The sequence below is a fragment of the Panthera tigris genome, chromosome A1, assembly GCF_018350195.1.
Source record: "Panthera tigris isolate Pti1 chromosome A1, P.tigris_Pti1_mat1.1, whole genome shotgun sequence".
In the NCBI taxonomy this organism is placed as follows: domain Eukaryota; kingdom Metazoa; phylum Chordata; class Mammalia; order Carnivora; family Felidae; genus Panthera; species Panthera tigris.
In genome coordinates, this window is record NC_056660.1 from 233194169 (window position 1) to 233219431 (window position 25263).

At 55.5% G+C, this 25263-nt stretch overlaps 1 protein-coding gene across 2 annotated transcripts in view; it reads right to left on the minus strand.

Moving 5' to 3' along the window:
• Positions 1 to 24921, minus strand: part of TENT4A (terminal nucleotidyltransferase 4A) — a 46054-nt gene extending 21133 nt beyond the window's left edge. For both annotated transcript variants that reach the window (XM_042997796.1, XM_042997794.1), the window contains exon 1: positions 24203 to 24921. In XM_042997796.1, coding sequence (XP_042853730.1) covers positions 24203 to 24921 — 719 coding nt within the window. The remainder of the gene's footprint in view (positions 1 to 24202) is intronic.
• Positions 24922 to 25263: the final 342 nt, after the last annotated feature.

Here is a 25263-nt window from a genome sequence, read left to right on the forward strand (position 1 = left end):
AAGCGTCCGACTTCGGCTCAGGTGGTGATCTCACGGTTTATGAGATGGAGCCCCGAGTCGGGCTCTGTGCTGACAGCTCGGAGCCCGCTCAGATCCTCTCTCCCTCATTCCCCCTGCCCCTCCCCCACTCTCTCTTTCTCAAAAATAAACATGAAAAGAAAAAAACAAAAAACACAGGACAAGGGGGGGCAGCACACCTCTGCCCTCCCACCCCCCGCCTTCACTGCCCCCTCCGTCCTTCCCACGGCATGGCGAGGGCCTCCCCGCTCACTGCCTGGCCTCCAGCGCCCGAACAGTGCCGGTTCCTGGGGAGCATCTGACTGCAGTGTGTGGGATGAATCAAAGCAAGCTCTGACTAAATGAATGCTTCGCTTAGGACCTTGTCATTTAACATCTACATTCCCCATGAAATACACCGAAACTTAACATTCCAAACAGGGCTAAATGCAAGTTTGGATTATTTTATTCACGCCTAACATTAAGCGTCGTTTTCATCACTTTAAGAAACTGCGTCTTATGTTGTCGACAATTCACTTTCACAACGAAGTGTTATCAGCCACAGGCCCAACTGCAGGCATCACACACCCCACAGGTCAACTTATCAGTCTGTCACTCCCGACCCCGAACCCACCGGCACACTCACTTCTCCCAAGTGGTTCAGAGTTTCGTCCATCGTCATTTATGTCCACGCGATCACTTCCACACAGCAGCAAAAGCGAGGAGCCTCACTCTTCTCACACATCAAAACCTCAAAGGCACTGCACATCTGACAAGACATCTACATGAAACCACACTGAAGTCTCCGTGTCTACGATTAGTCATGATCTCTTAGGGCTCAATGTCAGCCACCAGCATTCGGTCTCCAAATCTTCCATGGAAATTTCTGTGCTGTGACCATCATAGAAAAATCTCCTCTATAACGGATCACAGAGGGGGCATGTCAAAACCACCAGGACACTACGATTATTTAATGAGATTTCCTGGGAAGGTTTCTTAAGGGAAGAGAGACCCACGTGATCGATTGCGAGAAAGGCCCCAGGTATGGAACAAGGAGGGCAGGTGAATGCAGTGGGCCAACCCCATGATCTAGACTGGACCACCAACACTCCATTACTTCTGTTCTCTGTAGCCAAACCGAATCCTGAACAGGAGCCTAAAAACAACGGTGTAAGAGTCCCACCTTGTTCTACACTTGAAAATGTAATACAGATGCAGAGTGGAACTTTTTAAGTGAAAAAAGTCAAACATGAGAAGGAAAAACCCACAAGGAACCATCACCAGCTTGGACTTGAAGACGGCCTTTCTATGCTCTCATACAAAACGACAACAATCACAACACAGAGACTGAAGAACTTCTCTCCAAAAACATGCTGACAGTAAACAAATTAAAAAGCGACCGGCAACTGCACATGGCAGAAATAGGACGAATCTGACTCTGCAGAAAGACCAGGCCCTGGCATACTCTGGGGTAAGCTGACAATTTATCAAAAGGCTGAGCCCAGTCATTCCACTTCCGGAAACCTGTGCTGAGACCCTGAACCGCCACCCCCCCCCCCCCCCCGAACCTGCAGGGCCTGCTCAGTGCAGGACTGGGGCCATCAGACCTGGTCCCACAGGAGACGCTGTCCACTCATTAAGAACACAGAAGATGTGAGTGCCCCGGTGAGGAAGATCCCACGACAGCCCGACAGCCTGCTGGTACAAAGACTGATAACAGACCCGGCCCCACTTGCGTCTCAGTGCCCGGCCCCTCCCTGTGTGCAGCACTAAGCACAGGACAAGGTCTAAAAGGCCACCTGCTGACGCTCACAGCGTTCCCACCCAGGAGACTCAGATGGGCTGGCGTGAGAACAGTCCACTTTCGAATCTCAAGACTTCTATGCAGATTGTTTTTTTTTTTTTTTTTCAAGAACGTGCTCATCATACAAATTAAAAAATGAACACAAAAGAGTCAACTGCATTTTAGATGACCAGAGTGTGATTTTTAAGTTCTCTTTGCCTTGTGCATTTTCTAACGATGAATATAGATGCCCTGAAAAAAAAAAAGAGGGTATCAAGTCAGGCCTCCCACTGCCCCACACGAGGCAGTGGACTCCGGGAGAGGTCTCCCAGAGCAGACCGGCGAGGGGCGCGCAGGTACCAAGGCCGCCTCCGGGAAAGGAGGGGTACCTGCTCCCCACACAGCTGGCCGTGGAGATGGCACGTGCTGTGCGAGGGCCACTGAGCACCCGGGACATAGTGGCGCACGTGCACAACCGCGGACCCGGGGCTCTAATCTGCCTGAACGTAAATCTAAACAGCCACACGCGAACTAGCAGGCCTCTTGCGCGGCCCGGGTGGCCGCTTCCTGACTCCCCCCAAGACAGGCCAAATGAGACACGGGGCAGGCAGGGGCAGCCCCACTTAGGGCACACTTGTCGAGCTTTCCCAGAACTGCACGCACGGGCTCTGTCTCACCCCCCAGATCCTCCCTCTTCTCACCCTTGGAGGACCTGGCAGCCCCCGAAGGCAGAAGCGACCCCCCCACCCAAGGATCAGTCTCGCTTGCGGGGCCCCACCAAGCGCACACAACCCTGCAACCAGAGCCCAAGTTGACAAAAACGCACTGTGGCAAATAATGCTGCAAAAGAACACAGGGAGGCACAGATCTTTTCCCAGCACCATCTTCGTTTCCTTTGGGTAAACACCGGGCAGAGGGATTGCTGGATCAGAGGATAGTTCTGTACGTATTTAAGGAGCCCCCACGCTGCTCTCCACAGTAGCTGCACCAACTGACGTTCCCTCCGATGGTGCACAGGGTTCCCTTCCCTCCACGTTCGCGCCAACGCTGGTTATTTCTTGTGCTTTTGGTACCAGCCACTCTGACACGTGATATCTCGTCATGGTTTTGATTTGCATTTGGGCATCTCTTCGCGTGTCTGTGGCCGTCTGTACAGACAACACGTGGAGGCAGCTCAAGTGTCCCTGACAGACCAATGGACAAACATGTGGCGGGCCTGCACGGCGGAATATTACTCGGCCACAGAAAAGAGCGACATCTTGCCATCTGGGACCACAGGACGGACCTGAAGGGCATGTTATGTGAAGTGAGTCAGATACAGACAAATAGCATATGATTTCACTTATATGTAGAACCTAAAAAATAAAACAAGCAAGCAAACAAACAACAGAAGTGGACTCCTAAACACACAGAACAGACCGGGGGCTGCCAGAAGGGAGGGGGGTGCGGGGATGGGCAGATAAGCGAAAAGGATGAAAAGAGGAAGACTTCCAACTCTAAAATTGGTCACGGAGATGAATGAACAGTACACCACAGGGACCAGAGTCGACGGTACCGTAATAACTGCACGTGGCAGATGGTGGCCACATCTGAGTCATGTAGGGGACTGGTGCATCAACGTTGTGTACCTGAAACTGACACTGCAAACCCACTCTACCTCGATTAAAAACAAACAAGACAAAGCAACTCTAACAGGTCTTGGGACTCTCTCTTCCAAACTTTCTCCAAAACAGATGTTCTTAAATCTCAGGGCTAACAGTGGACAAGAGAGAGTCATGTCTGTCAAAACTAAACATTGCAGTTCTTGATAGAATTTAGACACGTACTTACTGTTACATTTACAAAACTGTGGTTTAACAGCTTAACAAGATATTAGTAACAATGGTGCCTGATTACGGCATTTTCCAAAGACGCTGATCGAATTACAGAACTGGGCAGACTATTCTTCCCGTCTCACTGGAAGGCACTCTTTTCCCCCAACGTTCTAACATGCCTGGAACTGGGATGCAGTTTTCAATCAACCCCGGGCATCAGATCAATTTTAAAATTAAACACTTTTCTTCCTTCGTGGTACACTTCACAATGGTGCATCTTTTTCGGGTCAGCTGATCTCTCCAGGAAGTTGTCTATATGAAGTTTATATTTCCGACCCACGAAAACAACTTCAAATGGGTCAGGGTTTTGCATACAATGGCATCAGGACCCAACGAAATGCGGGAACTAGAAGCTGACCACAAGGCGTCCAGTCCCGGGGAGGCAACAAGAGTAACAGCAAGGACCCCCGGGAACGTGACGCCTTCCCCGCCGCACTCTCCAGCCTCAGAGCCGTGCGCAAACCCGGGAGCCTCTGCGCAGCGCAAACTTCCTACTAAGCAGAGAAGCCAGGTGTACGCGCTGCTGGGGGCCGTGACACTGCTCTTCTGACTGCTCAGTGGTGGCGTCGCAGCCTCCTCGGAAGCGGGTCACCAATTTGGGCAGGCGCGGTGGGAAAGGAGGCCGCGAGCCGCGCGTGCGTCTCTGGGCGGTGGAACGCAGGTGCCCCAGCAAGGCGCCCGGCCCATTCGGGTCGGGGGCGCTCTGAGATCCCATGTGGAAGATCTCACCTTTGCACGGGGCACTCGCTGCAGAGAGCCCTGAACGATGCATTTTCTGGTATTTTAAGAAAGACGGGAATGGTGAGGGCAGAGTTTTCAGTAAATTTCAGTTTTAATCATGAAAGTACTCGACTTCTGAAGCACCATTTCCCAGCGTACTCTTAAACTAGGTATTAGAAAATACAGTTCTTTGAAAAACAAGACATTTCTCATCCACAGTTTGCTCTCTTCCAAGAGTCCAACCCCATTCAAAAGGTAATGACTGCTCAATTTCTAGCAGGTTTTGCAAATTCTGCTTTTAGTACCAAATATGAAGATCAGTAATGTTTCGGTATCTATCTTAGCACCTGGTGTATGGTTGCTGTAAATATTTATGAAACCCAACTCCGTGAGCTATCTTGGAGGGTGAAATGTACTATTTGGTTAGCAAACCCAAACATCTGATTTAGCAGCTCCTGGGGCTACTGATGAACACAGACGACCACTGTGGGAGGACGTCTGATTTTAGAAGCTGAGCTGGCGGGCTTACGTGGTTCCCAACTTCGTCTAATCTGCATCGAAGCCAGCGAGGAGGGCTGGCTCGTTCTGAAGGTGCTGCAGGGCGAGCACCCCCCTCCCCCGGGGGGGGGACTTGGTGCCCAGCCCCAGGCAGAGCCAGCTCTTACCCCCCTCCCAGCCCCGGCACCCTCTGCCAAGTGACCCAAAGGTGGCTTCTCTGTGCCCACCACGCAGGACGGGTAGGGGTGCTGCAGCAGGTAACGGACACAAAGACACAGGGGCCAGAAGCGAAGATGATCAGACGTATTGTAAGCAAGACACACGGGAAGAAAAGTGGCAAAGGAAACGTGCTGAACAGGTAACGATGCTGGCCTGGGAGGCGGGAAGCACAGGTGGGTTTGCCTGTTCCCCTAGATTTCAAATCCCGCGGTTTCTTCCGAGGAAAGCGATGGCCAGAGGTGAGGGTTTGGTCACCATCTCCTTAAGGGAAAAGGGATGCCAACGAACGTGGACAGGGCCTCGGACGCAGCCCCCAGATTTCAGCACCCGCCTCTCTAAATACGAGCTGTGCTCCACAGGGCCACCAGGGTGGATGTTCCTGGCTCACTGAAGTCTCAAACCCTAAACACTGGTTCCCAGACCCCTCCCTGGTCCCCATGGTCCCTGTCGGTCCTGTTAGCCACGCGTTCCAGTTCACCTTCACCATATGCCCCGTGAACCTGGTCAATTCCAAATGCTGGGGGAGAACCACGCTTTCCATTACAAAGGAAAATGCAATAGAAAACACCAGAAATTGTGTGCGACTGTTAACTTACTCCCTCCTCTCCCCCACTTCCTCCAACTCTTCTTAAAACCTTCCAACAGCGTCAGAGCACCTGAGCGGCTCCATCGGTTAATCTTGATTTTGGCTCAGATCACGATCTCACAGCTCCTGGGCTTGAGTCCTGCATCGGGCTCTGCGCTGAGCGCAGAGCCTGCGTGGGACTCTCTGCCCCACCCCCCACCCCACTGCGCACCAGCAAATGCTCTCTCTCAAAATAAATACGTGAACTTAAACTGTAGCAAAACAAAAAACCTTTCAAAAGCCTTAAAAAGCCAGCGGTTTCTCATAAACTGGAGCTCCTTCCCCTTGACTCCACATGTTCACTGTCGACATTTTTGCCAAAACCACTGCCTTGATGAAACCATCTGGAGTTAACCTCTGGAGTCTGTCCATTTTAAAGCACGCGCCGATGAACCTGCAGGGGGACGAAGGACTCAGACTCCACCCCACTGCACACACGGCAGAGAGGGAGGTGCTGACTCAGATCCGAACTGAAAAGAATGGGCTGCTAAGCCAACGGCAAGTGCAGACTTCCACGAGGGAAAGGCTGAATCATTTCTATTTTCGGGGGTGAATGATCCTCTTTAAATTACCCATTTACGGATACGGTTAATGAACCAATTATGAATCATTTTTATTTATTTTTAATTATATTACAAGGCAATTAACATCTGCACCAAGTATTTAGAAAACCTTGAAGAAGGCTTTCAAAAATTTATTTGTTTTTTAAAATACAAGCTCACTGGGGTGCCCGGGTGGCTCAGTCGGTTGAGTGACCAACTTTGGCTCAGGTCATGATCTCACGGTCTGTGGGTTCGAGCCCCGCATCGGGCTATATGCTGACAGCTCGGAGCCTGGAGCCCGCTTCGGATTCTGGGTCTCCCTCTCTCTCTCTGCCCCTCCCCCACCATGCTCTGTTGCTGTCTCAGAAATAAACATTAAAAAAATTTTAAAAATAAATAAAATAAAATAAGATAAAATAAAATAAAATATAAAATAAAATATAAAATAAAATATAAAATAAAATAAAAAATAAAATAAAAAAAATAAAATACAAGCTCAGAAGTGGAAGGAAACCACCGGAACTGCAGATCAGAACCCAGTGCTTCCAGGGCGTTCCTCTACTTCTGCCGTTGACGCGGCAGCTCCACGCCAGGCTCCCGTCAGCCTGCGTGAAGGGCCTGCACCCCAGCCCTCCCGCTCCAGAGACCCACCTGTGTAGCCGTCTCTCCGCAGAAGGGCTTTGAACAAAGCTGACCCGCACGTGGTTTAACATGTGAGTGGAAGACAAAGGGAGGGGGTCGAGAGCAACAGAGAGGAAGAGGAGGTACCTCCCTGGGGGAGGGCAGGCAGGATGGGCTGGGAGGGCACAGCTGCCGTGGGGCAGGCCACGGCCAGCCCAGGTTGAAGAGGCTAAACCCAGCTAGCATTCACAAAACAGCCAGGTCAGAAGGGCGCTGCAGCTTTGGAATCATCAATGCTGTAACTCTGGTCCCGTGCACACTCAGCTCCCAATAAAAGTGCGCTTTCTATCCCCTTCCGTCCAAGACCCCTCCTGGGATCGTTCGGCCGACAGTGAGTCCTGGTGCAGGCAGATGTCTGAGGGCCTTTCAGAACCTAAGCTGAAGGCCAGCAAAGGAAATGAACCTCTTCTACCTTAGCAAAGCAAACCCAAGCACACTGCACATGCCAAGCAAAGGCCCTGGGGCCACTCAGACACCACAGATCCACAGCAGTCTTCTCTTCCCCTCACAACAGAAAGCAAGAACTCAGATACCAGAAGCTTATAATTAATCCATGACAACTTAATTTAACGCATTTCTCCTGAACTCACTGCTAGAGAAGAAAGGATATTCTGACATGGCTTCTAGAAAGAGAACTCTAGTGAGGCACCCGGGAGCTTGCTACAGACCAGAGTGAATCTAACCCAGCATTTCACAAGCTGAGTCAATAGAAAGTCCAGTGGTGGGGTTAGTGCTACTCAGAACCATTTTGTATTATTACCCCCGAGAACCTATCCCATGCCACGGGTACCAGCTGGAGAAAACCCGTTTGCTTATTAGCACGTCCACAACTCATCAGAGGCAAAAACGACCAAAGGGCTCAGTCTCCTGACACTGGTGCCCTACGGAGCCCACAGTGCGATCCACGACCTACAAGTCTAAGGACTAGCTCACAGCTAGGAGAGCTGCTGTGGGGCAAGGAGAGGCCAAGAAGGCACTCTGCTGAGCCACATACGCTGGCTTTGTCCTGCGCTGGCTCAGGCCATTGCCACCAAGACTTGCACAGCAGCCACGGCACAATCAGCAAACACCGTGGCCACCTGTAGGGTGCTCAGGGGGAACCGTATGGCTGCGTCTAAAAGCCCAGATCCCGAGCCATTTGCCAGCTCGAGTTGCTGCACCATTTTTGAAATGAACACAGCTACACGTTCTGTCCTCTTTCCAGAGATCCCGACCCTCCATGAAGACAATCATCGTTTGAGGAAGATTAGTAAGAGTCTGAAAACGTTAATATTCCGGAATGCTACACAGTACTGTCTACGTTACCAGCATTTTCATGAGCCTCCCAGTCCTGAAAGCAAACACTGTCTTCTCTTTACAAATGAGAAAACTATTCGTTAGGCAGGTGGTAACCAGCCCAAGATCATGCAACCGAGACTCAGACCCAGAGCTGTGTAGTTTGAACTTCAGTATTTAGCCACAAAGCTGGGAAGCCACACTCAGGAGGTGACCCGACATACAGAAACCTGCGCAGAAACTTCTGCAACGTGGGTCCCTTTATAAAGAATGCAAAGTCATGACTATAACTCTACTCGGGAAACAACATACATCCACATAACGTTTTTAAATTGTTTAAAAGAGCTTTCCAATGACCGAGGAAGCACTGATCGCGAATTAGATTTGAACGAATACAAAATGACACCTGTGCAATGTATTTAAAGTAGTACTAAAAACAGCAGAGAAACACGCTTGAGTGTCAGCAGGAAAATCATGGGTGACTTCTCTTCCCTATTGTCCAGGTCTCTTCAACAAGTACATTACTGCTCTCATAACCATAACCCACCAAAAACCATTGCATCAGCTTCGTGAACTGACACCACTCTACCTCCGAAGGTTCCAGGGCAGACATCCCTGTGCCTGTGGTAAGTCTTCTCTAAGACCCTGGTCTCCTGCCCCTACGTCTCGGACACACCAGCAAGGGCGCGTCCTCCGGCCCTGTCAGCCCACAGGAGAGCCGTGCCCAGCGCCGCGACTCTCGAGGAGACTGCACGCCCGCTCAGCTCCGAGGCCCCTTCATCGCTAACGTTCTGGTTCTGGAGCCAGCCAAGCCACTGGTTCGGGAAGCTACCGCGGACCGCAGCGTTCACCCCCCGCCCCGCAACGCCCACCTGAGGACGGGGCTCCTGGAAACACTACCCTCACGATCCCAGAAAATCCTCCGCAGGTGCCGAAGGATGAACCCAGAGGAGACGTGTGCGAGGCTCTCTGGCCACCCCACACCGGGCACGGCTGACAGGCCCGCTCTGCTGGGCCAGCTCATCAAACGCACTGCTGCCCCAGGGCTGCGTGTGGAGGGAGGTCCGAAGGCTACACGTGGACTCGTGAGAAAAACCCCACAACTCCCCGGCCACACGCGTATCATCAGCTGACATGTGCCACCGGCTTGCTCTGTGCAGGCACCGCGGGGCACGTTTCCTGAGCGCGACCCGGGTAACCACCAGCATCACCCCGTCCGACGGGAGGCTCAGCAGTTCAACACCGCACCGGGGCTGCGCTCCTGCACAAAGAGCTGAGGCCGGTCAGCACCCGGCGGCCTCTGCCCCCGCTGTGCAAAGCGCTCCCTGGAGCCTCCCACTCAGCCGCCCTCCCGTGTGCTTCCTGCAGAATCTGGGACCCCCACCCTCCACCTCCACCTCCACCCCCACCGGCTGCTTGCCTGGCCTTGACCACTCAGCAGGACCAGAGGCACGCACAGTCTCGCTGCCGGTGCTGTTCTAAGGAGACAAGTCGTCCCGACGCCCCTGACAGAGGACGTGAGGTCACCTTCCCTGTCACCAAGACCGGAAAGGCACTGGGTAAGGCCTACATCCGGTTCCAAGCGGCCCCCCAGACAGGCACACGGCAGGCGCTCATCACCTGCCCGGCGCCAGGGCCGCGAGCCCCGTCCACCCCACACGCTGGCGCGTTCGCCTCCCGGGGACCTGCCCACGTCCGGTACCACGTGTGTCACAGTTCAACGTCCGCTCCCCAAAGGAGAAAAGCTCCCGAGACTCTCACTTACCGTATGCATACTGTCCAGACAGCCACGACTGCCCCCGCCCAGTTTACAGGACCGACTGTCAGGGGCCCACGCGGGACACCACAGCCTCTTTAAGGCTCGGGAGAGGGTTCAGCACTCAGCAACCTCCCAAGGTCCCACCAAGAGGACTGAAAACGTTTTTAAGAAAAAGCACAACAAGGGGCGCCTGGGGGGCTCAGTCGGTTGAGCGTCCTACTTCGGCTCAGGTCATGATCTCGTGGTCCGTGAGTTCGAGCCCCGCATCGGGCTCTGTGCTCACAGCTCAGAGTCTGGAGCCTGTTTCAGATTCTGTGTCTCCCTCTCTCTCTGACCCTCCCCGCTCGTGCTCTGTCTCTGTCTCAAAAATAAACATTAAAAAAAATTAAAAAAAGAAAAAAAAGAAAAAGCACAACAGGACTGGAAAATTGCTGGGGAGGGGAGAGGAGGAGGGGGAGGGCTTAACGGATCCAAAGGTTTAAGGCAACACGAAGGGCAGAAAGCAGACACAAGTCCTCTCTCTCCAGTATCCTCCCGCAGACCTGCGAGACAGCAGGCACTACCCTGCTGCTGGCTCTGAGTAGGCAGCACGACGAAGTAAGTAAGGCCCTTGCTCAAAGTCTGGGAGAGCGGAGAGGGCGACGCGGAGAGGGCGACGCGGAGAGGGCGACGCGGAGAGGGGAGGCAATAACCACACGCACAGCCCGGCCGTGCCCGTTCTGCCAGAGGCTGAGTGCCGAGGGGCCGGGGCCGGTGCTGGGCTCGCAGGGCCAGCAGCAGCCAGACCCCGCAGCTCAGGGGACAGCGTTCCGGGAGAAGGACGTGCGGCAGGGTCCCCACGGCAAGGGTGAACTCGGGAGGCCTGGGGAAGTGGAGGAAGCCCAAGCCCGGGACACACGGGCAGCTCCCCTGGGCTGACTCCCGAGCAAACAAGACTGCGGGCATGTGAAGACACCCCGTGGCCAGAAGGAAGAGGGCCCAAGAGGCCTGCAGAAGCCGGAGTCATTCAGGAAGACTCCAGCCCCCACAAGGGTGCCCACCCAGTCCCCCAAGCCTCTCCTCTAGACCCGCAGGGCTGCTAGGTCCCGGAGAGGCCGGCCTCGGACACGGCCTTTCAAGCCTGAGCTGAAGCTGCTCAGTGAGATGGGAAGGGTACAGCAGGAACACACTTGTGCCACGTGGTCACAAAGGTGGCCTGTGGGGGGGTGGGGGGGGGGAGGAAGAGAAAAGAGAAAAGAAACAGAACACAGCGAAAAGAAAAGCTAAAAGAAACGAAATGAAACACAACACAAAGGAAAGAGAGGAACCCAGTACGCCACGGAAGCAAGGAAGTCAGTCGGGAAGCAGGCACAAGCAGAGATCAGGACAAGTGTGCTCTGGTGCCTGGTTCCACAGAGAAGAAACCTCGGTAAGAACGTGCCCAGGAAGTCGGGGTTACCCGACTTCTGCTGACAAACAGCAGAGTGAGGGGAGGGAGTGGTCAGTGCTAAGCACACAGACTGGGAGCCGAAGCAACAGGAGCCTCGTTCCACAAGACGAGCGCAGGGTAGAAGGAAATGACTGCAGTCATCCGAGGGGAAAAGGTTCCGGGGGGAAAAGACACCCCGTTAACAGGAGGACGAGGCGTTCGCGGCACAGCCGGTCTCCCTAAAGTGAGGGCAGAGCCCGCTGTGCGGGTGCGACCGACGCCGGGACAGCCGCTGCACAGAGGACCGTGCCTAGGCGAGGGGAAGGCTTGGGACAGGCGACTGACAAACTGACCGACGCGAACCACCCTCACCCACGGGGGAGTCCGGCCTGCCTCCGATCTCGGACAGCACCCACAGCCAGACACACGCCCAGGTTGAGGCAGGGAGACTGGCACCGGGGCCCGCAGCGGGCCTCCGGGAACGTGGCCCCAGCGAGCTCCCCTTTAGAGACCTGAGCGCAGGCACATACCAGAGAGACACCAGAGGCTTCTGCGTGGAGAGCTGCTGAGTACGCGCAAGGGCTGCCGGGGGCCCCCGGTGCTCAGCGGAGCTCGGTGCGAGGACCAGGGGCGCCCCGGCCGGAGCAGAGCAAGGCCAGGGTCACGGCCAGAGGAGCAGGGTCTGCTCCTGCGACGCCGACGACAGCACCTGAAGGCGAGAAGGCACGGCTCCTGAGGGCTCTGCCAGCGAAGCCGCACCCTCGGTGAGGCCCACTGGAAACAGCGACCCCGCCGAGAACTCGGAGATCTTCAGGAACCCCGTAAGAGTCCTGGTGGTGAGCACCGAGTTGACATAAACACAAAACCAAGACTAATCGATTGTAAACTGTGGTTTCCGGTGTCCAGGCAGCACTGCAGAGTCACCAGGCACCCAGAAGGCCTGGGGTCAGAGGCCCTGCTGCTTTCCAGCTGGGAGACCTCACGGGGCCCTGCGCTGTTCCACGTGAGACACGAGGATGCGCACGGTGCCCACCCCCCCCCCCCCACGTCACTGTCACGAAGATTTAATGAATCCAGACGAAGTACTTAGAATAGGATCTGGCACTCAGTAAAGGCTCAGTAAATGGTAGCGATTATAATTACAGAACAAAATACAAACGCTTAACTCATGATGACAAATAATGTAATGCAAATCAGGAGGTAAAGATGTATAAAAGGGCTCTTTTAGTCTGCTCAGGCTGCCGTAACAGGACACCACAGACCAGGCAATTTCAACAAGAGAAATGTATTTCTCACAGTCCTGGAGGCTGCAAGTCCAAGATCAGGGCGCCGGCGTGGGCAGGTTCCGGCGAGAGCCCTTTTCCCGGGGCGCACACGGCTGCCTTCTCACGGACAGGGCCTCGGAGCTCTCTGGCCTCTTGTCTCCCAGGCGCCAATCCCAGGGTGAGACCCCACCCTCGTGACCTCATCTCAACCTCATCATCCCCTCAAGGGCCCCTTCCCCAAATACCACCACACTGGGGTTTGGAGCTTGGAGCTTCGACAACGTGGGAATTCAAGGGGGACGTGATTCAGTCTTCACAATGCCTCTCAGAAGCGAGTATTCCTATCTGGTGCTCAACATTACTTTCACTTTCAGGCAGAATTGATAATGTAGTGAGAGTATTTAAAGAGACGTGAATGGCAATGCAACTATTTCTGTTGGTCAATCCACGTGTCCACCCGTGCGTGGGCTCAGAGAGACAGGTCCCCAAAGGCAGTCACCTAACTGCACTTTGCTTTTCTCCAGGTGGTGAAAGTAATGATTTTTAAGCTTTCTTTTTTTTAAGAAAAACACACACACACACACACACACACACACACACAAATCCATTTAATAAAATAATACACTTATTTAAAAATCAGCAGAAAGCACTCTTGGAAACGCTCTCTAAAGCGATTAGGGCACAGGGGCACCTGGGTGGCTCAGTCGGTTGGGCATCCAACTTCGGCTCAGCTCATGATCTCATGGTCCCTGAGTTCAAGCCCTGTGCCGGGCTCTGTGCTGACAGTTCAGAGCCTGGAGCCTGCTTCGGATTCTGTGTGTGTGTGTCTCTCTCTCTCTGCCCCTACCCAACTCGTGCTCTGTCTCTCTCAAAAATACACGATAAAAAAATATCAAAAAGAAAAAAAAGCAATCAGCACACAGACTGTAAGAGGCACAGCATCACATGTGGCAGTGGCATCACTGGCCGCTTACAGGAGTCACTTTGAAATGCCGGGTGACGGCACCAGGACCCCACACTCGGTTTGTCTGAAAGTACTTCGGGCTCCTTCTGGGGTGATCAAGGCACAGAAGCCCACCTTCGGGGTCCCTGCATCGTTCAGAGCCTGGGCAGAACTTCATGCTGCCACCTGCAAGCCGAGAGACCGGAATGTGACGTCGTCATTTTCTTCCTACTGCTGGACCTCTTCGAACAATTCCCTCTTTGCTCTGCGCGTCTAGTGGTTGACACGATGCACTGTGGACTCAGACTGTCTGGGACCCAAAACCAGCATGGCACCTGCCAGCTGTGTGAGCCAGGGGCCGCCCTGCCCGGAGCCACACCCTCCTCTCCTGGCCGAGGGCCACAGGAGCCGCTACACAAAGGGCTGAGAGGCAACAGGGCCAGTGATGATCATTACAGTGACAGGTGCTGTAGGCCATTGGCTAGACGGGAGCAAAGGGAAGACTGAAGTGCTCGCCTGCGAAGGAAGACTGGAGAACAGTGAGCCATCTTCCCCAACCACAAGCTTCTCACTTCTGCCCGTCTTTACCCAAACACAATCCTAAAAGGCCATTTTCACTCTTACCAATTTTGCAAGCTTCAGTTCATTCCAAACCTTAACCTGTGACAAATTCTCACCTGGAACTGGTCTCCGTTCCATGCTCTTGTTTATGTTGTGCTTGTGTGCAGACCTTGCATCTCTTGTGAGTCGGTCTCTGATAGAGCCACAAACTCTCTAGACAGACTCATCATCAGCTTTTTCCCAGGAGCTCACTTATAGCAAGACCTCGGGATGTCTGCATTTCACAAACCATGTAAGGTATCCTCTTCTGTATTTTGGATCACTCAGAGTTGTCCTTCAAGTTTTAGAAATCTCTGCTTAAACTTAGAGACGATGTCTATAACCAAGATAATTTACTGCTTTGCCCTATGGCTCCCTTCTCTGCCAATTCACCAAGTCCTCTCATCTTGCTCCTAACCCGAGCACACCAGTTCCGCTCCCGGAGGGGCAGTGGGGAGGCCCGGGGGCTCTGTGGTCAAGCGGGCCCGCCATGGGGCTGCAGCTCTTCTGGTTTTCTAGGTGCACCCTGGACAAGGTGCCTCATCTACTAAAGCTTATTCTCTCTTTAAAATGAGCTCTTGTCATGGGGCGCCTGGGTGGCTTGGTCGGTTAAGCATCCGACTTCGGCTCAGGTCATGATCTCACGGTCCGTGAGTTCGAGCCCCACGTCGGGCTCTGTGCTGACCGCTCAGAGCCTGCAGCCTGTTTCAGATTCTGTGTCTCCCTCTCTCTCTGCCCCTCCCCTGTTCATGCTCTGTCTCTCTCTGTCTCAAAAATAAATAAACGTTAAAAATAAATAAATAAAAAATAAAATGAGCTCTTATCAAGAAGAACCAGGAGGAGGCAGTCCAAAAACGCTCACGGGTCCTGCTCTTGGCCTTCAGTTGTGTTCAGCTAAAACAGCAACTCATCACAGGCTCCACTTTTCCTAGATGGCAGCTCGTAAGGAAGCTCCAGATGGGAGGAGTCCTGCTCCCTCCAGGTCGGTTCTGGAATGTCTGCAGAAGGCAGGAACCGCAGCTCCCAGGGCCGCAGGACTGGCTCCCTGTCCCTGAGCCTCCCCCACAGCATCTTTGTCATCATCTGCCGTGTCTCACAGCCCTCACAGGAGGACCTTGCCCTCCCTCTCCCCCGTGCCATCTTGCTCTTCAGGAAAGCAAACACATTGGAGCCAGATCTGCAGGGTGAGCTGCGAACCGTCGCCCGCGAAGACGAAGACGTCTCCGTCATTCAGCGTTGCTTGCAGCTCCTGACGTCGACACTGGAACGATCGTGTTCGCCTGTCTAGGCGTTAGTTTTCTGTCTGCAAGGCAGGGGTGGTATTTCCCATTTCCTGGGCCTGCTCTCAGAACACAGGGAGGAGGCTCACGCAGAGAGCCGAGCCCCACGGAGCCTCCGTGGCCACTGCGTGACAGGGAAGACGGGACCGTCCAGGTTCCGGCACGCGCCCGGCAGACGGGGCTTGACACCACCGCCCACGGGCCAGACTGGACGCTCTGAGCCACACGCAGTCGTTCCGTGTGGTACCCTGCCACGGACGGAGCCCAGGCTTCGTGTGCCACCGAAACAGCAGCCCTTTGAAGAGGATATACGCTAGGAATTCCGAAACGCGATTTCTAGAGCTTTCCCAGTGGGGACCGGCCGAGCACCACAGCTTTTGCTGTTGTTCAGGTTTGGGCTCGTTTAGGCAGCGGCTACTGAATCGAACTTCGTGTTTCGAATAAAGAATCTAAAGTTACCCTAGTTCGGTGCCGTCCAAACACAAGGCTATCTAAGTTTTCATTAAAATTAAATGCAACTAAAACTCAGTCCCACAGTTGCATCAGCCACACCGCAAGTGCTCGAGGGTCACGCGTGGCTGGTGGCTACCGTACTGGACCACACAGACACAGAACTCCTCCATCTTCCCAGAACATTCCGCCGGACAGTCTGCTCTAAGTCGCAAGTTCCCTGCCCCTTCCTGCTGTGTGCACCACCACACCAGAATGGAAGTTAGAAGCTGCAAGGAGCTCACAGAAATAACACAACAGCCACTCCTACCACGCACACAGGACAAAAAACCCTCAAGGACTTCAAACAGGTGACATGCGGAGACAGACCTAAGAGATCAGGAGTGCCCTTAAATCTCCGGAAAGACGCTTATTTAAAAACTGCAGAACGCATTACTTAGGCACAGTTTAAATTTTTAAACTCGGAGAAGAATTCCTTCAAAGGGAGAAGCGTCTTCACAGCATGGCAGGGGCCCCGGAGGGCTTGGAACTTCAGGCTTCAGCAATTTCTCCGAGAAAGGCTTTGGCCGGAGCGGGGAACTTGTATTTTCAAACCCGGAGCGAAAGGCGTTTTCTGTCCAGTTGGCAACAAGCACCACCTAATTTTTGGTTTCCATTTCCTCAGAGAGAAGAAAACGGGAGGGAAGCAGCGGCCGTCCCCGTCTTCCACGTGACAGCTCACATGGCTCTTCCAAGGCCCTTTTATTCGGTCCGTCCTGCCAGGGCGATGTGGCAGACTGCACTTCAGAAATGGGGAAACTGAGGCTCAGAGGTCAAAACCCGACCTGGGAACGAGGCCCTGGGGTGCGGGACGCAGGCTAACTGAGCTCCAGGCCACAGGCCCGCCTCGGTGGTGGGAGACAGACTCCCGCCAAAGGGTTCAAAGCAAGAAGGAAACGATGTGATTCTGCGTTTCCCTTGGACTCCTGCATCCCAGCCACTCCTTCGGATCCACAGGATCGCAGAAACAGGAGGATCACACATGGAAAGATAAAAACTACCTACATCCACACGTTATCACTTGGGAAATGAACTCCAGTCTTAAACCACAGGGGAGCCTAAACGGTTCCACGGAGCGGCTGGTTTAGGAATTAAAAACGAGCACAGACCCACCATAAAAAGGCACGTCGCCAACAGTGAAAGACATTCCTTGCACGGGAACCTGGGCACCTCCGAGACACTGCCATCGAGGCTGCCCTGTCAGTGGCTAACCTGTGCAGAGGCCTGCTGAGCCTGGAGACCCAGCCCTGCCTCGCCACCGGCCACCGACACACGGGAAGCAGGCCTCAGGAGCTCAGGACCCCTACGTTGATCACCGGGCACGTGCCAGGTGGCCGAAGGATGGGCAAGCTGTCTTTATACTCTTAGTGTTTCCTAACTTTTCAGGGTTAGGTATTAATTTTACAATAACAAAGAGAAACTGGCTAAATCTAAATGGATGCCTTTCAAATACAGGATTTTTTTTTAAAGCTTTCTGCTTTGTGTTCTACGTTGCAAGGTATTAAACTGGTTTAACCACGCTCTTTGGGATGACGAGCAGATAAACCGCAATCAATTTTATTTTAATGTTCTGCATTAATACAACTTCAGGGTGGCCATCAAATCTTCAAAAGTTCTAAGACAAACCATACGAGTTACCTTCAGCATTTGACTTCAACTATACAGCCCTGCCCCTCCTCATCCGTTCACCTAAGCGGGCAGATCCTGCCATTCATTCCCTCCCTCAGTCACCAGGCGCTCACTGGGCGGTGGCTGCCAGCGGGTACTGGCACTGGGAAGGCAGGCTGAGACCCGGGGCTGCAGGAGGACAGAGGTCAGCAGTGTCAGAGCAGAGGGAATCGCAGGAAGGGACCAGGGAAGCACCGTGTGGGGTTTTCATGCTCCGCCTGGAGGCGGCACAGGGCTCTGAAGCCAGGGTCACCCCCACGAACTTGGGCCGCCGTCTAAGTGGTGTGGCGTCTTCTCAAAGCAAAGACGGACTGCTATGTATTTAGAAGTTGCAGAGACAGCTTGATGGATGACCTAGCACCCCTGACCCCCCCCCCCAACCCCACCGCAGGAAGGACAGCTTTTCTGAGCGGGCCCACGCAGGATGCCTCCTGAATGGTCCGTCAGTCACTACAGCTCTTGTGCGTTCAGTCACACGGCTTCCATGTACACTTTTCTCTGATGACAGATTTTAAGAGAAGTTCACGTGAGAGAGGCACGGAAAGGCACTCAGAGCCAGTCACTCTGGTTGTCCGAGTTCAGTTGTGACAACCAAGCCCGAGGACAGGGACCAGAAATCTACCAGAGTCATCATGATGGGCTGGAGTCCAGTCAAGGGAGAGAAGAGCTGGCAAAGAAAACCACAACCTCCTTGTCACCTAAGGCAGGGAAGTCTACCTACAGGAGCACGCCTCCACACACGGCAGTCGGCCTCCAGAAGATTCCGGGCCCCAACCCCCAGAACCTGTGGCTAAGACGACACCACCATCACTCCCGTGGTCCCACTGTATTATTACATGCCCTGAAAAGAGACAATCGCCTAGGTGGGCCTGATCTGAGCACACGAGCCCTTGAAGCACAGGGCTTCCTCCAGCGGGCAGAGACCTGGCCAGAGAGATTCAAGGCACTGTTGCCAGTCGGAAGACGGAGGGACCTCACGTCAAGGAAGGCAGATGGCTTCGAGGAGCTGAGATAGGTCCCCAGCTGGCAGCTAGTAAGGAATCGGGGACCTCAGTCCTACAACAGCAAGGAACTGAATTCTGCCCGTATCAGGAATACGTCTGCGAGAGGTCCCTGTGCTCCAGCTGAGAATACGGCAGCCTGCCTTCAGCCTGGGGAGAGCCTGAGCAAGAACCCGGCCCAGGCATCCCCACCTCTGACACGCAGAGTCTGAGGCACAGCAAACGAGTACTGGCGTAAGCCGCTAAGTCTGTGGTCATTTGTTACACGGGAAAAAAAACAACACTGCGCACGGGATTCTTAAAATAAGACACTTACTTTGCAGGGCAAATCCCACACCGTAGGGAAGATGCGCCCCGGACCACCCCACTTGAGACGTATACCTGCACGGGGGGCAACTGTCCCCATTGCCAAGATCACCTGTCTGCCTTTATTCGGCCGCCCCGCTCCCTCAGCAGCCTTACGAAAAGAGAACCCCCTGATGGGCCGCCCAGAGCCTTCTGGAGGGGCCTCTCCAGAGCCACAGCCCGCAGCAGCTTCCAGGTGGCACTGCGGCTACACAATGTCCTATGGACGTAGTTAGCACGAGGCAGTTACCCCTCACCTGTTAGCCTGTGTTGTGGCGGCAGCGTCGAAATCCGGTTTCCCAACCTCTGCATCACAGGGTGTTTCGGTTTGTTGTATTTTTCACAACCCGCTTTTATTGCATAACTCAAAACCTAGATCCTAAACAATACCAGAGTATACCAAGGTATGGAAAATCCCATTTCCCAAGGATAACGATCATCCCTCCTTCCATCGGAGGTGTGGGACTCTCTTTAAAACAGGAACGCAAATTTCCTATCAAATAGCAACCAAAAGGAGGTTTCAGGCCTAACCTTGAAGTACAAATCTTAAAATTATGAGAACCCAATACTTTAAAACACTGACTTACAAACCATCGTCAAAGGCATTCAGTCCAGGCCGCGTTATTTCTAAGGCACAAACGGCACTGTGTCATTGCTTTCTGGTCACAAGCTCACAGCAGCAACACGGGGTCCCCATTCCCCCACTCAGACGTCCTCAGCAGGAGCGTTACCAAGGCCAGTTTTTGCAGAAGCATTTGTGAGCTTGATCTTCCCACGGGACTGCCCCATCCTTCTCTGAGGCGCCCGTCCTGCCCTCCGCCTCCTCCTGGGTGCCCCTCTCCCGTGTCCGCAGTCCTCACCCTGCCCGTGGGCATTTATCAGGGAGCAGGTGGAAGTGTGTCCAACCTCACCAGAGCGGCACCCTGCACGAGCTTCCCGACATCACTGTGCAGTGACAGCCGCCGGCAGGATGGGCTGGACCAGGCGATGCTATTACCAAGCGGGGAGGAATCCCGGGGTGGGGGCTCATCTCATGTGGCCGGTGCAGCAGGAACGTGTGCACCATGTGGTCGCTCCTATTTCCATCTATGGCCCTACACTTTTGGGGTCACAGGGGACAAGCATGAGGAAGGGAGGCCCATGTGCATCCCCATCACTTTCTAAAAATTTTTGTTAACTTTATTTATGGGGGGGGCGGGGCAGAGGGCACGAGAGAGAATCCCAAGCAGGCTCCACGCTGTCAGCGCACAGCCTGACATGGGGCTCGAACCCAGGAACCCTGAGATCATGACCTGAGCCAAAATCAAGAAAATCAAATCAAAATCAAATGCTTAAGCAACTGAGCCACTGAGGCCCCCCACGCACCCATCACCTTCTGAGGAAGGTCTTGCACTAAGCTCTGCCATGCGTCGCTCGGGGTGTGCGGGCAAGGCACGCTAGGGTCTGCGGCGGCCCCGCGGGTCTCACCTGTGCCCTCCCACCGGGTCCCCGCAGGGCCATGCTGCGGGAGGGAGTGCCGGGCACTACATTCGGCATGCCAAGTCAGGCTGCAAGCACAGAGGGGGACGAGGGATGCCGGGCGCGCCTCCAGGCTGGCTCTCAGAACAGAGCGAAGAGAGCACGTGGAGTAACAAGGCCAGCGTGGCGACCACGTCCTCTGAGCGACATGTGTCCGTCCCTCACCAACTTCAGATCGAGAGCTGTTTTTCTCTGAATAGATGTCAAAAAATTAAACATTGCCGAGGACCCCGCAGAGAGGATGTGGCCCGAGCGAGGCACGCCAGAGAAGACCTGCCGAGGGCCAAAGCCTTTGGGAAGCCTGGGCGGTGCCTGCCAGGAGCCGGAGGCTTTGCCTCGTTCCCCTGTGCTCTTCCCGGGACTTCCCAGGGCACCTGTCAGGACACGGCCAAGTTCTGCGGTCCACACTCCCGCCCTCTCACCCGGGCCTTCTCTTCGCCTTCGAGGAGGTTTCTGAAGGATTCAGGACCAAGCCGGGCAAAGTAACAACGCACTGCTGGGCCGGGGGTGAGGAGGGGAGGGCATGGGGAAAGGGAAGGGGCAGGGGCAGAGGCTGGGATGCGCAGGGCCCGTGAGCCTGTCCACACACACCTGCATCTCCGAGTCAGAAGCCTGGGTAGAGGGCACAACTCACACCGCTCCCAAAACAAAAAGCTGGACGGTTCAGCCAAAATGCAGAACACGAACTAGAGCCATCCGGAGCGCTCCGGAACCAGCGTTTTGCCTTCCCCGCTTCGGAAGTTCCTGTACTGATCCCCGTGCCCTCCTCCACTCTCTTTCTTCACCTCACTCCAGGAGGAAAGCAGACTGGCAACCCCCCCAGGGCTGGGCCACCAGGTCAGGTTCCTAAGGGCAGAGCCCCCTCCCCAGAAAGGAACGAGCAGTGCAGGCTGCCTGCCACACGGGCTACCACGCAAAGGCCCAAATGGCCTTGGCTGATGCTACTCTGGCTCTCTCAGCACCGGGCTCCTGCTCACCCGTTCTCGGGGCCGCAGACACGATCTTTCCAGCAATGCCTGTCCTGGGAACTCACAGGAAGCCTGAGCAGCTTCTCATCACCAAGGCTCCTTGCTACTGACCGGGCCGAGGGCTCTCTTTCTAAGCTACAGAAGAACCACGTCGTGGTGACCTTCCTCGTCACCTGGAGGAAGCCGGCGCCCAGAGCCAAGTTCTCGACCAGTGCTACCTCTCGATGCCAAAAAGTTCTGTCGCGTAGGCCCAGCGGGCCTCGGCAGAAACCTCGGCTGCAGGCACAGCTCAAGTGCTCCCGAGGTTTGCCATTCCTCTCCTCTGTCCCTCCTGAAACGGGGTCTGCTGGAAGCGTGCAGAGTAGCAGAGCAAGCAGGGGCACCGGCCCTCCCAGGCGCCTGGCAGGCAATCCCACAGGGTCGTCCTCCAGGCACAGATGGCAGGAAGCGGGGAGACCCAGAGTGGGGCACGCGACCCACAGAGGCAGGCAAGGAAGGGGGGCCAGCAAAACAGAAAACGGGAGCGTGACCACACGCGTTGCTGCAGTGGCTCCCGTTTAGGTAAGTCAGAATGCAGAGTTCCCGGGGGCTCCGGGGCCTACTCTTCAACCCTACACGTGGCCTCTGCACAGGTCCAACAGGGCCAGCAGGGGTGAAGGGGCAGGACCGTCAGCAGGCCCCCAGACAGGGCACCGAGCAGCAGGGCCTGGGAGGCATGCTGAGGGCTCAGGCTGCGGACGCGGGAGGTGCCATCACCCGATTCTACGCGGATGGGAGCTGACCAAAGCTGCTGACAGAGGCCATTATCCCACTGGCAGTCCTGGGAGAGGCCCAGAGGCCAGCAAGTGCCTGTCAGATGACCACGGGCCGCTGGAGCAATCTCGAGGAGAGGGGACCGCTCTGCAAAGGGTACAGAGAAGAAGGCGCAGAGGGTCTACCGGAAGACAACACTGGGGACACAGACGAGGAGGAGGACCCGCACGCCTGGACAGACCGTACTGCTGTGTGCTGGCCAGCGGCACTCACGGAGGGCCTGGTTTCAGAGTCAGGATCTAGAGACGGGGGTCTCCCAGGCCGACCCTGCCCCCAGATCCTAGCAAAGAACCCGGTACACAGTGGGCTCGTTTGTAAAGAAAAGCAACACCAACGTACGTACTGCAGCTCACTGGAAACCGAGAGGTGAGGAAAGGGGTTCTGGGGCCTGAGAAATTTGCAGGAGGGCCTGGTGCCAGCAGCGCTAGAAGCTCACGGAAGGAAGACGCGGGACTTGGGACTGTCCGGGCCCCCAAATGCTCTCCCAGTGAAAAACACGCGTCTTCCTACTTGCCTGGGGCTAAGGCACGGGGTCGGTTCCAGCGACAGCACAGGCTGGAAGCCTGTGGCTCCTGTCCCCAACCCCAGCCCACCAACTCAGGTCAAAGGCCAACGTCAAGAACCCACTGCGCGACACCTCTTCTTGGACAGCTCCCCAACGGCTCCTACTCGGGGCTGAGGCGCATGCTCCGGCTTCCGCCAATTTACGAAAGTAACACTTCTAACCCCAACCAGGCGAAACAGGCTGCGGGGCATGGAGCTTTTACCGTGGGCACCTCACAGACCTTAAAGGAGCACCAGCTTAAGTGTCTTCCAACTTGAATGAACAGATATGTTAAAAAAGAAGAAGCAAGAAAAGAGAGAATTTCTTAAGAAGCAGCCTCAGTAACTAGCAATTGCAAGATTTATAGAACTCTAATATTTGTGAGTACCCTAACAGCCTAGAAGATCCTTGACTGAGCGCCTTTTTAAATCAGGATGTGATGTGCAAGGAAAGTTGATGAGTTAAGTCTCGAAATACTGACATAAAACTTAGGTACAAATACTTCATTTCTAGGTGCTCAGAAGAGCACAGGAAGGCAAAGGAGCAGGGTAAGTGGTGTTCCCACCTGAGCAGCCTCACCTGGGGCTGCTTCAACCCACACTCCCACCCCGGCCCACGCTGTTTTTTGTTTTTTGCTTGTTTGTTTGTTTTTAACCAGACCCTGCCATCTGTAATTGCACTAAACTTAGAACTTCTCCTCCTCTCCAGGCTGAGAAGAAAATATTTCAAGTAAAGATGGCATCTTCCAAAGAATATGTGCTACAAATGTTTTTATTCCCCTCAAATGCTATTAACTGGCTTTTAAAAACTACAAAAGAACTTTTATGTTATTTTCTGCATAAAATTAAATCACAACAGGCAAGTCCTTATCCAAAAAAGTCACTTCTAAACTCACTGTTGGTTAAATTGTATCACTACCAAAGAAACCAATCATCCCTCAAAAGGATTTTCTCGGGGGAAAAAAAGTTAGTATTTAACCAGTATTTGCCTTCAACTTGATTCAAGTTCCTGGCAATGCTGACACCGTCTGCAACTGACGTAAAACTCCACAGCTATCTGCACGCACCCCGCTTTGACCAAGGGTACCTAACATGGGTTGGGGAGAGGACGAAAGACGTATCCGTACCCCCTTCCAGGGGCACTCAAGAGGCTGAAAAGGAAAACCTCTGCACAAGTCGGGTTCGGGGGCCCCTTCCTCGCGCTTGTCAGTTTTAGGGCCCGAGCAGAACCCTCGTTTACAAGAGGAATTTAATTGTTAATAGAACTAAACACCTCGGGGCACAGAGTGGAACCCGGGCCTCCCACAGCCACCCTCCGGACAAAGCGGGCCCCCCTGCCCTCCTCTCCCCTCCCCCCCAGCCCCGGTCCCCGCCGGCTCCGCACTCACCCCTGGATGCCCGGGCTGTACGCGCGGCTCTTCCACGGCGTGCCGGGCCGCGGCGCCTGGGGCCCGGGGCCGCCCCCTCCGCTCAGCGCGGCCGCGCGGCTGCCCGACAGCAGGTAGTTGAGGCCGTAGGTGCTGGCCTTGTTCTCGCGTTTCCGGCGGCCCGGGTGGAACTGGTGCTGCGGCGGGGAGCCGGCGGGCGCGGGACCGCGCGGCCCCGGGTGCCCGTTGGCCGCGCCCGGGGCGCTCGGCGGGCCGTCGGCGAAGTGGAAGAAGGCGCCGCCGCCGCGGCCGCCGCCCGCCCGGCCGAGCGAGGCGCTGCTCGAGGACGACGACGAGCAGCCGGGGCTCTCGGTGCCCGACTCGGCGTTGGACGAGGACGACGACGACGACGACAGCGACGGAGACTTGTGCAGGCGCCGGGCGCCCTCGGCCGCGGGCCCCAGCGCCGTCAGCAACGCGGGGGGCAGTGCGGTGGGGCCGGGCACGGGCGACGGGGGCGACGCGGCGGGCAGCGCGGGCCCGGCCAGGCCGCCGCCGCCGCCCAGCCCCGCCGCCCCCGCCGCGGCCGCCGTGTCCAGCGCGGGCGAGTTGAGGCAGAAGTAGGACGCGAAGCCCGAGCCGCCGCGGCCCACGCCCTGCGAGGTCTCCCAGATCTGCATCCACAGGGCATTGGCCGGCCCCTTCTGCTCGGGCTGGATCCAGGCCACGCGCGGATCCATCCACGCGCCGCCCCGCGGGCCCGCGCGCCCGCCCGCCCCGCCGCGGCCCCGCCCCCGCCGCGCCCCGAGCCCCGGCCGCGCCGCGCACGGACGGACGGACGGGCCGCGGGCGGACGGGAAGACGGGCGCGCGGGCCTGTGCCCCGGTTCCGGCCGGCTCGCGGCGGCGGCGGCGGCGGCGGCGGCGGCGTCTCCCGTCGGGGTCCCGGCGCGGCGCGGGGCGGGCCCGGGCAGGCCGCGGCGGGCGGCTCGGGCCTGTCGGGCTCCCTTCACGCGGCGCGGGGCGGGCGCGGGGGCCGCGGCGGCGGCGGCGTTCCACTCGGGCCGGGGGGAGAGGCCATCG